Source organism: Panicum virgatum, chromosome 4N, assembly GCF_016808335.1.
Source record: "Panicum virgatum strain AP13 chromosome 4N, P.virgatum_v5, whole genome shotgun sequence".
NCBI lineage: Eukaryota > Viridiplantae > Streptophyta > Magnoliopsida > Poales > Poaceae > Panicum > Panicum virgatum.
The window spans coordinates 43,607,213-43,621,118 of record NC_053148.1 but is presented as its reverse complement, the minus strand read 5'-3'; the positions used below and the strand labels follow the sequence as shown (position 1 = coordinate 43,621,118).

Sequence of the window (13,906 nt, the reverse complement as noted above, 5' to 3'; positions counted from 1 at the left end):
TATCACAATAATTTCAATATTCACAAAAAAATGTGAATAGAATTTATCATGGCATAAACCCCACACTTATTATTTCCATGATAAATATAACCTCAATAAATCTACTTTGCATCACCTTTGGGCAGAAACAAAGTAGAACTTAATATCATGAGAAAGAAAATTGTGATTAAATATCATTTAATTCTTCTCATGAAAACATAAATATGTAGGGAATAACACAAGAATATAATCAACTTTGGTCAGAATATATTCGTGTGTTATATCTTATCCCAAAGACAACATCCAATCTCTAATCAAAGTCTTTTGACTTTATATTGATTAGAGACAACTCAACTTAATGTAACTTAGTGACCATAAAAGCCTGATACTCCACAAATTTATTGATCTGGGAAATTAGCCTTAAGTCACATATAAACTTATGAAGTCTCAAGACTACTTTAATCAGAGGCACTTAGTTGTAGAAGCGTAAATATTAGTTGCTAATATTCACTTATGGTTACTCAAACCTTTGCCTTTAACATAATTCCCCAATAATACATCAATCATTTTGCGGCCTTATAAAAAATAAATCCAAAAGCTATTCATGCATAAATTTTTTTTAGATATTAACTTCTTTTATTGATCCAATCCACATCAGCTTTGGCCCGAAGTAGATAGGAACAACAAAATTCTATGAACAAGTATTCATTGATCAGCTTTGGCCAGAATAACAAATACAAGTCACACTTTATTTGACTTTTGCCTTCTTTTACTGATCTAGCCCATATCAGCTTTGGCCAGAAATGGATAAGAGCAGCAAAATTTTGTGGTCAGATATTCATCAATCAGCTTTGGCCAAAATGATAAATATATAAGCCACACTTAATTGAAATCACATGTCATGTACTTCTTTTATTGAACTAGTCCACATCAGCTTTGGCCAGAAATGGATAAGAACAATAAAATTTTATGGATAAATATTTATCAATCGGCTTTGGCCAGAATGAAAAATACAAGCCACTCTTATTGAATTTGAGTCATGTTTAATGAAACAATCTAATTAAACATGTATGGCTTAAGGATATAGATTCATTATTAATGGGCAATGAAATTATAACAATCCATGATTATACAAAATTTTATATATAACCATGAAAAGTTAACATTAGGTATATTAAGCCCAATACTTTAGTCCAGAATTAAATTTCCCATTAGTTTAATCATAGTCTGGACACTTAATTAATCATAAAAGGCCACAACTTTATTTAACGATAAGTCAATCATTTAACAAAATTTGGGGAATAACATCATAATTCATATATAAATATTAGGCAATAAATAATAAAACTAACCAAAATATGGGCTAACGTTATCATTAATAAATAACATGAAATATTATTTATATATAAGAGGGATTAAAACTAAGAGTCCATGAAATAAGCTTTATTGCCCAACAAAAAAGGATATTCAAACTTAACAAAATTAATCATTATCCTTTTAAAAATTAGAAAACATATCATCATATGCTATAGTGGAGTTTCATATTACTGTGCATCTTTATGCAACCCAAAGAGAAAAAAAATATCTTATTGCTCAGCCCAGTAGTGAAGAATGGCCCATTATTGTTGCAGCCCAACATCTTATTTCTTAATTTCCAGAGAAAATTTGTTATAAAAATTGGCCCAAAGCAACTTATTTCGGCCCGGTCGATTTCGGCCTGGCCCATTTGGCCGAACCGCCTCTCTTCCCGGGCCCCAGGCCCAACAACCTAGGCCTGGGCCAGGAAAGAGGCAAGCCCCGCCGGCCTGCCACGGCCCGAGCGACGGTCGACGCGCGAGGGGCAGCACAGCGGCGTCAGATCTGGCTGGCGGCCGGCCACCGCGGCCTCGTGGCGCGCGCGTGGGGTCGGCGCCGACCGGTGCGGGGCCCCGCGAGGCCGCTCGGGACCAAGTCCCGAGCGCGCGCTCGCCGTCAGATATGGCCATGGAGGCCACCATGGCGACAGCGGTGGCCATGATGGCCCTCGGGTAAGCCCCCTCGCCCTTCTCTTAGATAGGGTTAGGGTTCTTAGGATTGGGGGGAAATTTGGGGATTTTTCCTGTAGCTAGGGTTCCTGATTTGGGGATTTGGGGAATTTCTTAGGATTAGTACTTAATTGCTTCAATTCCCCTCCTTTCTATCATGATGCTTCGTACCACTGAAAACCTAGGAGTACTAGGATCTTACTTCAATCTTGTATGAACTAAGATGAATCTAATGTACTTGGAATGAATTACAACATGAACAGGGGCATATTCATGAACAACAGCAAGAACCCTAGCTTTTGATGTTCACTGATGTGGCATGATTACATGATTTGGGCATGAACTTTATGAAATTTAAAGCATGAACTCATGAATCTTGATGCACAGGTCAAAGATATACATAAAACTGATCATGATTTGCCTCTTCAGATATGAACTAGGGCTTATTCCTAGGAAGAACTTGAACATAAGTATGAACATCATGATGATGAACATGAAATTGAGCTCTTAAAGTGTTCAATCTTAGAGCTAGATGGCTCTGGTGCCACTGTCAGATAAATATTTAGGATCACTAGCTCAAGATAGAACCACAAAATTAGATGTAGAGTAGCACATACCTTAATTACTTGAGCTACCCACTTCTCTTTAGAGCTTATAATCACGTCTAGGACTTGTGATTGTTCTTCCCATGGTTTCTTTGCATTAGCTGTGGTTGGGCAGCTTAGGGTAGAGGGAGATGGTGAAGAATTTCTTCTCACATTCATAAAGGACATCTCCCTTATTTATAGGCAAAGCCCCATGGGGGGACAACACCAATTTGGAGTCTCTTAGAGCCCTCCAACAAAGGGCACAAGTTCAAATTGAACTTGTTCATTGACGGCTATTATTTAGCTGTCGTTTATCTTAATATTGCTAGCACAATGACAGTTATTATTTAGCTGTCACTTATTTTGATATTGCTAGCATTACTGCTGATATGATCAACCCAACATGGGCAACATAGGAGCAAAATTGATCAATTGTTTCTGGGAGCTGAGCACAGAGTGCACAGGAGTTATTGTCTTGCAGCCCATGTCTTTTCCTATGATCAGCGGTCCAGCATCTGCCATGTAAGACCAGCCAGATGAAAATTTTGCATTTGGCCGGCACACGCACTTTGCAAAGTAATTTTGCTCCCTCAATCGGGTGCTGACCAATGAAAAAAGATAAATAAGCTGAGGAGGTCGAGAAGACCTTGTTAGCCGACCATTTCCAGCAGATTTTATCCTTATGGCCAACCGTAAGCTGGATCTCCCGTGTCAGGTCCCAAACACGTAAGTACTTGACAAGGACCTGTAGTTAGCGCCCCCTTAATATCAGTAATCCAGCAATTACTTTCAGCAGAGTTGGACAGGGTGGTCAGGGATGAACTAATAATGCACCAGAGTTGGACAAGGGACTTCAGGCTTGTGGAGGATGGACTCAGTTCAGCAGATGGCTAGCTTTGTACAATTATGGGATTTGGTGCAGCAGGTGGTGCTATCAGATGAGCAAGATCAGACTGCCTGAAAATGGATCAACCCATGGCATCCAATTTTTAGGCTACAGTACTACTGTTCCGGGTACGACAATATGGCAAGGTCAAGCAGAAGGGAAGCACAAATTCTCATGATCTTGTTCTTCGACTGGTTTCAGTGCCACAAAGACTGCACGCGTATTACTACTTTCTCATGGTTCTTCTCTTCTTCTCTTGCAAACAAGCGCGAACTGTTCCCGACAGCAGCAGAATCTGTTGTGATCACGTCGTCTGTTCAAGAATTCAGAAGTTAAGAACTGATGCAATGCCCAATGCATTATGCATAGTAAAGTTGAAGCACCTCTCCGAATTTAATCATGTATGGATTCCCTTGCCCTTGAGTGCTCGGTACAATGGCTGCTATTATGAACTAACAGCTGAAGATCGATTCGCCTGATTGTGTCATCAGGTGTAGCGATAAGCATCTGGAGCTTGATGTCTGATTGGACTGGCATTTGATCGATGTTCTGTCGAACGAAATCCATCCAAAAGTGGCCGACTGAAATCAGCGATAGACTGCAAAATCCACGCTACTGGCTCGCCGCTGCAGAGCGAGATGGTGGTGCCGGGCCGTGCGTGAGTGCAGTGGGAGAGCACGACGGACGCCAGCGCACGGCGGACGCGAGCGGCGGCGGCGGCGGCGCGGTCTTCAGGAGCAAAGACGCCATAGGCACTGGACTGGTCTCCGGGAGTCGCCGGCGCTCGGGCGAGCCATGGCGTGCGGCGGAGACGGCGTTCTAGCGCCCCCACGGGGGTGGACGGTGTTTGAGATACCGTCCGGGTGGACGGTATTTCAAATACCGTCCACCCCCTGGGTGCCTAGCAGTCGTCCGATTGAGCATGTGCGGCTCGGATCGGCGCTTTGTCAGAGAGTCCTCCCCTTCCTCGCGAGACTTGGAGTTGGAGGCTTGGAGTTCGATCGGGCCGCTCGCTCCGTCGCCGTCCCCCGGCCGGCCCGGCTCGGCTCATGACGCTCCTCGCTGCTGCCAAGCACGACGCCATGTCTGCCGGCCGCGTTCATCGTCCGCCCCCGGCTTCCGATCTGCCCCATGTTGTCGATCGCCGTCAGCGTGCTGCGCGGGCGCCGCAGGTGATGGCCACAAACAGGATCAGCATGTCCACGCTCACCAGAGCCTGTGGGATGGGGTAGTCCGGCCGGCCTCCTCCCCGTGCACCGGCGGCTTGAATGTGCTTGTGTCAACCAGGAGCCGGGGCGACAAGACGGCGGCGGCGTAATCGCAGGTGGCGTCATCCTCATCACTCGTCAGGGGCAGCAGCCCGTGGCCATGGCGAGCTTCCCCTCCCTCTGCCGGCGATGGTCTCCGCGGATTTTGTCGGGGTTTCGTCTCCGTCGCCGTCGCCAGTGGGCTGCCATGGACGACGGTCAGTCTCCGTGCCCGAGCAGAAACCTGATGCGGCTGTTATGGACAGTCCAACCCGGCCGCAGTCCTGCACTGGGAGCGCACGACGCCAGCGCACGGTGGATGCGAACTGCGGCGGCGGCGGCACGGTGTGCACGAGCAGAGAAGCAATAGGCGGTGGCCTTCGGGAGTCGCCGGAGCTCCGGCGAGCCAAGGCGTGCGGCGGAGATGGCGTTCTCGCGACCCCGCGGGGTGGACGGTGTTTGGGATAGTGGCCGTCCGTTGGAGCATGTGCGGCCCAGATCAAGAGAGTCTCCTCTTCATCTTCCTCCTCAGACTGGGACTCTGACGATCAAGCCAGCGCCCAGGTGAGTTGCTCGCCGGATCGGAGCTACGCCGGCGGCGGCCCCGCTCCTTTATCTGGGCCTCCTCGCTGCTGACCACCGCTGTCTGGTCTGGTCTCTGCGGCGTCTGTGCCCAAAGCCCCGTACCGTCCTACCTATTGGCGTGTGTGTCCGGGGGAATCGAATGAAGATGGTGGCGAGCTGGATACGAGGGGGAGCTGAGATGATGCTTCATCACCCGGATCATCTGTTTCTTTTTTGTGTGTGAAACCCGGGTCCTCTGTTACTACAACATTTCAGTAAGCAAAAAGTTCAGTTATATCTAGTCTGAATTGTTCTGCACCCTCTCTTCTCTACATGGGGTTTTGTGCTGCTCATGTAAAACTAATTGGTTGGTGTAATGTCCAATCTTTTTTCTTCCATCTCCCCTAAGACTACTAATTTTCATTTGACCATTCAGGGGATACATGTCTGCAGTCCTGCAGAATATATCATGGAAGGCATTGTGTCCAAAATGTATGATGCTTACAGTTTCTGTGTCATCCTCCTTGAGACCACAGCGGAGGGAGCAAGAGCAAATTTGCTCCCTCCTCGTTTCCCACGTCCTCTCTGTCTACAGTGCCAAACAGTGCGTCTACAGTGTCAAACAGTGTATTTGCTCCTTCATTTGCTCCCTCCACTGTGGACGGTCTTAGCGGTATGTGCAGATCTGAACCAGCTCGTCACCAAGCTTCATTGAATGGGCATGTAACTACAACAATTAATTTCGTCATGTAACTAAATATATGAACTTCTGTGCAAGCTTGATTGTGCTATATCTATACTAGAATGGCCAGATGAGGATATGTCAACCTCTGTACAGCAACCTTGATCGTGTTACATCTATACTAGAATAATTTTCGTCATGTTTCGTCCATCCAAATTTTTAGCTAAAGTAACTTCCCTGCATTCTCATGATTGAGTTCTTCCCTTTTAAACCATAACAAAAAAGGTTCTTCCCTTTCATGTAATCTGAAGAGGAATCTTTATTTTTGAATTTTGACAGCAGTATGAATCATATTGTTTGTTAACAAATTTGCACTGTTATAAATTTATTATGCATACTAATGTTGGCTATAGTAGTACTAGTTTTATGGCATTTTGAGTTTGGCAAAAGCTGTCTAAAAAGATTGGAAAGTGTTTTTCGGTTTGCAAGTGTCACCACTATTATGTTACTATCATGCAGAAATTATTATCCAATCGACAATTTGGTAAGTGAAGTCGTAATTGTATCTTATTTCAATTATGTATTGCTTGTCTTGCATATTTGTATCACAAATTCACAAAGAAAATATGTATGCTTATGTTTGTTTTTCTTAAATTGTTTGAGTTTTTCTTAAACTAGTTGAGATGTATGTGCCGTAGACACATTTTCAAAATAAAATAGGCAAAAAAAAATATTTACAGTAAATTAATAAATATTGGACATCTTAAATTAATAAAAAACTTATGATGCTTTATATTTAATTGCACCAAACAACATTTGAATCAATAGTTTCTGAACCTTATATTTATGAGCGAATCCTTAATTCTCAAATTTAGAGTTAAGAAAAAACAAAATCATTTGATGATATTATACATGTCAATATAAAAAAAACACAGAAACAACACTTGAATAAAGTCACTGCAAATGCAACAAGAAATGAAAAAATACAACCGAAAGGTTATCATGCAAATCAATTGACCAGTTGATATACGGTCGCTTGCATGATCATTTTTACAATAATGAACAAATAATTGAGCATCCTTAATCATTGTAAATGCAATGAATGAAAAAAATGTAAGTGAAAGGGAATTGCACAGCAAACAATTAATTAGTCGATTGGACAGCTGCTTGCACAATCAATTTTTCATCAGAAGGTTTTTGGTGGCAATCAGATAACTTTATTTAATAAAATAAATCTACACACTAAATTAGCATAGATGGTAACTGAAAACACATGTAAAATAATTCCATTAAAAACATTTATGAATGCGTGCATACATAGCTAGTACCTACTTTTAAGTCAAACTGTTCTAAGTTTGGCCAAGTTTATAGAAAAGAGTAATAATATTTTGAATGTCAAATGAGAATAATTAGATTTATTATGAAATATATTTTTATAACTTACTTATTTAATGTGTTAGATGCTAATATTTTTTCTATAAATTTGGTCAAATTTAGACTATTTTGACTTAGAACAAAACAAAATGTCTCACATTTCAGGACGGAGAGTGCATGTCTAGATTGGTTTCGGAGCTATACTCTCCTAACACCTATGGATGGGATGGAGATGTCGGAACAACTACAATAGAGAAGAAGATATGTTATGTATTTATGTGTCTGTTTAGGTAGAGCTACGACCTCCTTAGCTTATATAGGCTCGAGGAGAGGAGTCAGCAGTATTGAAGGCAACTAACTGTGGAAGAAAAATAATAAAAACAAGTATTATAGAAGGCTACAAAGCAGACTGAATTCTATGTGAAAGAAAGAGAAAAAAGAAAAGAGAAGAGAGCAGGCGTTTTGCTCGCCGCCGGCTCAAAAAGGCTCTCTGCTCCCTGCAAGTGGGCCCGTATGCACTGAACCGCTGGTATGTGGGCTCGTATGCACCGAACCGCTGGTATACAGGCAGTAGCGGGCGCAGAAACGGACGGATAGCCCCAAGCCGGTTGCATGTTGGGTATGCGCCAGCTCCTGTGCTTGGTGCAGGCTGCATGCCGTCTGTTGAGGGCATGCGGGCCCAATAGAGCGCCGGCTTTAGCTGGCGGCCAGTGGAGCACCAGTTTTTTCTTCTCTCTCTTCTTTCTTCTCTCCTCCAAATAGAATTCGGCTTGCTTGCAACCGGCTATAATACTTGCTCATTATCCCTGCTCTAAGAGCAAGACTAATAATACAGCTAGTTGTTAGCTGTAAAAAATTTTATATTCTATCTCTCAGCCAACTAGTATAGTAATTTAGTCTTTCATCATTAATATAAAGCCTACATGTCCCTCTCACAAGATTTCTTAATTATTATGTTCGAGCTGGCTGCAAATTTGAAGCCCACCTCTTCTCTCTTTTTTTCCTCCACCTCAGCATTTAGCATTTTTATCTATCATTGATTTGCATAAATTGCCGTCCAATCCTTGAGGCGGTCAACACTCCAAGAATATTCCGCCAAGTCTGAACGGAGCGAAGAATAGGAGGAGCGATCGAGGCGGACTGCGAGTGACGCGCCGGCATCTATGGCCACGAATCCATCCATCCAATCATCCTGGCCGGCCTGCCTCATGGGTCCTGTTTGGTTCTCATTAGCACATAATTTTCGAGAAAAGAATTTCGCATATATGGAGTACTAAATGAAGTTTATTTACAAAATTTTTTTAGAGATAAGTGTAACTTTTTACGACGAATCTAATGACGATAATTAATCGATAATTGGCTACAGTGATGCTACAGTAACCATCCTCTAATTATACGGTCAAATGTTTCATTAGATTCTTCAGGGTTCCTAGTGCAGAGATTCTGAAGTTGGTTTTGGAAACTGCCTTAATTTAATATATATATATATATAATTAGCGGTCAAAGTTAATACAATTTCTAGCATAGGACAACCATCCGGCCACAGTTGCACGTTGACCGGCGCCCGTGTACCCACCACCTCACTGGATCCTCATCTCACCTGAGTACCTGACGCTAGCCTTCTGTTCTGCTGCCGCTTCTGATTCACTTACCACTGCATGCCCCTGTCACTGCATTTGCCAATTTGCCATGCCGAATGCAACTGCATGATGTAATGATAACCGCAAAACTGCGAACATAGATTTGAATTTGAATTTGAAAGAGAGAAAAGATGGATCTGAATATTCAAAATCAAATGATTCGAAAACATGCGTGCGGAGGCAGAACTGCAGAAGCAGGTGATCATCACTTGGACAGTTGACCCGCCAAGCCTTTTCTCACTACTTGGGTTCCACAGCTTCAGACTTCAGAGTTCAGACTAGCACCGTAGCACGAGCCATGCCTTCCTCACCGCACCGCCGGCGCCTCCTCCTACTGCCCTTGCTCGTCGCTGCCGCCGCGCTGCGGGGGCCGCTGCCGGCGGGCGCCGCCACCTGCAAGGCGTGGCTGGTGCAGTCCATCCCCACCGACATGCCGCACCTCCGCCGCGTCCCCGGGGTCCTCTCCACCGGTATACCGCACTCTCTCTCTCTCTATCCCCCGCTTGGCGCCAGCGCGCGCGTGTTGGTTACTTCAATACTTCGTGCTCAGCAGGCGTTGATGGATCATGGATGTGGGCTGCTGCCGTCGATTGGGGATTAGGCGCTCGGACGGCGTATGCTGGAATGTGTAGGAAAAAAAATCGCTTTTGATGTCATATTTCTGGCTAGCTCCCCTACCGGATAGTTCAGATGCTCCAATTTGATAGGATAGGTGATGTGGAATGGTGAAAAACGTCTGATGATTGTATTCTGTGTGGCGCTCAATCTGGTTACCAATTATTCGGCTGATGGAGTGATAGGGACACAAATGTGGTGTGTCTCGTTTACCAGTTAGGGAATGTGAACTTGTGGGAGGATGGGATTTCTAGTTTTGTACGAAAACATTTTTTCTGTAGTCTGTGGTTCCGGTGAAGGATAGAAGATTTCTGTAACTTCGGTTTAGGTCATGCTCATGCTGCAGGGAAATTTGAAATGCACACACATTAAATGGTCGGATATTTATTTTGTTGTTCATTGGCGGTGTTGGTATATGAGTTTACTTTTTAACTAATGATTTGCGAGTTTGTGAAATTAGTAAATTACAAATATTTTTTGCAAGGGATGCAATTTGGTTATGCGCATTCTGCAGTGGCTGCATTTGCATAAGTTTGTTGATTTCTGTTTGTTCTTCGGATCTACAGGAGATGTACTGCAGTGGCTCTCGGGTAATGCAACCAAGAGCCTGGACATCCTTGCACAGTACTGGCAGTTCTTAGCGCAGCCAAACAATCCAAAATCAGGGGATTATGGGTACTCCGATAGTGACATGAAGAGATTTGGGGCTGATGAGGGGCACCGGGTTTACAAGGCATTGGAGAATGCTGCAGATCGTAAGATCAAAATCAGGCAAGAATTGAGTCTGATACTTGAATTATCAGTTTTTATCATGATAGTGATTACTTAATTATAAGAAGTGGATGTTGCCTAAAAATATGGAATGCCAACAGAAGCTGGCGTCACAATGGAGCTTCATATAAGTTATCAAGCAAATGACTGAACATTTATGAATAATAAAATAGTGTGTGCGTGGCGAAATTTATTTTTTCTATAATGACTGCAGCACCATTTCAGGATTGTGCAACACTCAGGATTTGCTCCTGATTTTGACAAAGAGAGCGCCGATCTGGCTGCAGGAAGACCAAATGTTCAGAATGTAACCCTTCTTTTTGAGAAGTGGTGGGGATCTGGCGTTTTGCATGCAAAAGTCTGGATATCGGATAAAAAAGACATGTATATAGGGTCAGCAAACAACGATTGGAAATCTCTTACCCAGGTATATTGGACAGAAAGGAAGTTGTATTACATATTTTATTTGCAGTCTAGTGTGGACTGTGGAGAAACAAAGGGGTTAATCTGTTGGCACTACTTTTACTTACATTGCAGGTCAAGGAGCTTGGGATTTATTTTGCTGATTGTCCACAAATAACAAAAGCTGTGGAAGTATATTTTCAAAATCTTTGGTCGCTTTCAGCCCTCAACTCAACTACTTATACCAAAGTAGCTTGGGATAAGCAGTGGCAAGTTTCTAGAAAGGTTCCATGCTGGTCACATTTCCTACAGCCAAAAGAAAGATGCAGGTTTATATCTTTCTCTGTAGTTTGCACTTATTTAGGACTTTGTGCACAAATTCTTAGAAAAATTGACTGGTATGTAAATAGGAATATATAATATCAAAAATCTATCAGTTAATCTATCTTTTCTGATTTTATCAGAATTTTGATCTAGCTTCTGACAATGCTCTTTACATATCCTTTATACCTTGTCCTTCCTCTTTAAAGGATTCAGTAGCTGGTATTTATTTACTTGAATCCTATCTTTAGCATCAAGCGCCCTAAAAACTCTCAGGCGTAGCATTTTTCTATATGCCTAAATAATACATTTCTTTTTCATTCTTTGATCAGGTCACCAATACCACCTTCTGTTGACATCTCATATACAGATGGATATCCGGCACTTGCCAATCCTGAAATGATTGATGTGCCACTTGAAACCCCTGGGTACAAGAAATCCACTCAGGAGCACTACTTGAGCTACCTTTCCTTTGCTCCACCTGAGGTAATAACACATATGCTCCACTTTTTGAAGAAAAATAGCCTCTGATCCATAAATTCTTTGGTCAATGGGTGCTTTGGTTACCTATGTCTCAGTATAAATCATACCTGGCATGCATGGTGATATATAAATGAGTCCATGAAAAATGAAAGTTTTTTTTTTAATTTTTCCTGCATCCTCTAGTTTGCCTAAGGGAAAAAAAAGGCTATTTCGATTTGTTTGATTCATGGTATCTCATGATAAACCTTTCTTTCAGTACATATTTATTATGTATATAAATAGGTCATTTTTCACTATCTTGACCTATTTCTCACCCTGTATTCTGCAAAAGTATAATTAATACAGACAATTAAACAAAAGAATAACTGACCTATCCAAGGACTACTTTGCGTTTCAGGAAGTTAACTTCATATTTCTTGTTTCACAGGTGACATTTGGCAAATTCCAAGCAGATGAGCAGGGTTGGGTTGACACCATTAAATCTGTTAAGGTTGGGGGAATTGTAAGAATGAATACTATGGATTGGCTTGGACAGTCACAGTATGGTACTCAAACAGTCTACTGGCCATCCTTGTCATCAGCAATCTCAGAGGTATTTACACTTCGGATCCAGCATGGTTCTAGCAAAATCTAAACCCACTTTTTTTCAAAAAGATTTTTCTTCGTTTTATCTCTAATGAGCAGCAAGGCAGTGATCTAACCAAGGTATAACTGATTCTTGACAGGTAGTGTTCTCAAAGAATGCAACTGTGAGGCTTCTCGTTGCCTACTGGACACACTTCATCCCAAACACAGAAAACTACTTGAAGAGCCTTCTATACTCCAACATCCTCTGTGCATCTTCAAAGTATAATCACTGTGGTGGCAAGGTCGAGATCAAATACTACATGGTTCCTGGGTACAACGAGACCGGACCTGCAATGTCTCCGGGTGGCGCTGCGACAGGGAACCGTTACCCTGACTTCACTCGGGTGAACCATGGCAAGTACGCTGTCAGCGACGTGCGGGCAAACATTGGCACCAGCAACCTCATCTGGGATTACTTCTACACGACAGCGGGAGTGAGCTTCGGAACATACAGCCCATCCATTGTCTCGCAGCTGCAGGATATCTTTGAAGCAGATTGGTACTCTCCTTATACAGTACCGGTTGAACCACTGGAAGCGTCAGTGTAGGATCAGCTCAGTTCCAGTTCAGCATTGTCTTCTTCTTCTTCTTTTCTTCCTCACACATAGCCAATAAAGAAAATCAGAGTCCCGGGATGGACTGTGGAGTAGCAAAGAATCATCCAAGAGGGATTCACACACGACACCACCAAGATTTTTGCGCTTGTTTCGTGTAGTCTGCAAAGTTGTTTTTCACGGAGAATAAGCTGTCTCAGTGATAACTGTACCTCCAAATGTACAAATGTAAATACTTTACAGTTCCACTGAAATTTTTGGGTCCGATTGACTTTGGAATATACAACCATTTGTGAGGACCAGTTTGGTCACAATTGTCTCCTGTTTATGCCTTCGCTATAATTTTCCTTCTCGTCAGTTAACACTGCTTCTCTCTGGATGCATACACTTGCCATGCTGAAAAAAGGTCTGAAACCACATGACAAGAGTTTGCTCAGGGACGTTTCATCATCTATCCCTGAACCAGTGGTCAGTGGAACCAATGGCAACATCCAACGGACCCTAACCAAATCCACTGACGACAGCAAGTCGGCAACCAGCGATCTGATGACGCCCAAAAATAAGGGAGCTGTGACGAGCCGACGACGACGAAGCTAGCCGACCTCTCGTTCATGGAGGGAAAAAGGTGTGTCGTCGCCGCCATCGCCGTCGTTCTCCCGGAGACGGCGGGAGCGGCTGGTTGGCCGGGCGGAGCACTCGCGAGTCGCGATCTCAGGTGACGCGACGCGACGCTTACAGATGGGGCCAATGCAAAGCCGCGTTATGGCCTGCTCCTGGGCTGATTAATGCCCCTAACCACCTCCAACGGCCAGGTCCCTCGCGGCGAGGATCGCGAAGAGCCACTTGCGACTTGTGCAGGCGGCCGCTAGCTTTGCGCGTCCACCGATCGAGCTCGCCGCGGCCATGGCAGTACTGGCTGGTTGCGAGCTGCAAGTTGCAACCTGCTCACAGTCACATGACCAGATAACCTTCATGTAGCTGTCGCCATTGCTGACGAGGCAAGCAACGCGTGCTGAAACAAGAAAAACACTGGGGAGCCGCCCGGCACGACGACGGCGGGTTGAAGAAGACGAGACCTGCAGGCTGCCGCACGCAGTGGACTTTCTCTTGCGTGGCGTGGCCGTGAGACCAACTAACCCGGTTGTGTACG

General features: G+C 43.7%; 1 protein-coding gene across 3 annotated transcripts; it reads left to right on the top strand.

Annotated features, from left to right (window-relative positions):
- The first annotated feature begins 9,224 nt into the window (after positions 1 to 9,224).
- LOC120671370 (phospholipase D Z-like) lies at positions 9,225 to 13,070 on the top strand. 3 transcript variants are annotated; one of them, XM_039951667.1, is made up of 8 exons: positions 9,325 to 9,453; positions 9,537 to 9,611; positions 10,165 to 10,369; positions 10,595 to 10,796; positions 10,907 to 11,100; positions 11,425 to 11,578; positions 12,003 to 12,167; positions 12,301 to 13,070. In XM_039951667.1, exons 3-8 carry the CDS (start codon positions 10,290 to 10,292, stop codon positions 12,748 to 12,750), a joined length of 1,245 nt encoding a protein of 414 aa, XP_039807601.1. In that variant the 5' UTR covers positions 9,325 to 9,453; positions 9,537 to 9,611; positions 10,165 to 10,289; the 3' UTR covers positions 12,751 to 13,070. The 3 variants fall into 3 exon arrangements, with proteins under 3 accessions (XP_039807600.1, XP_039807599.1, XP_039807601.1); XM_039951666.1 differs by lacking the exon at positions 9,537 to 9,611 and having other exon boundaries at positions 9,225 to 9,453; positions 11,425 to 11,539; XM_039951665.1 differs by lacking the exon at positions 9,537 to 9,611 and having other exon boundaries at positions 9,258 to 9,453.
- The last annotated feature ends 836 nt before the right edge of the window (positions 13,071 to 13,906 follow it).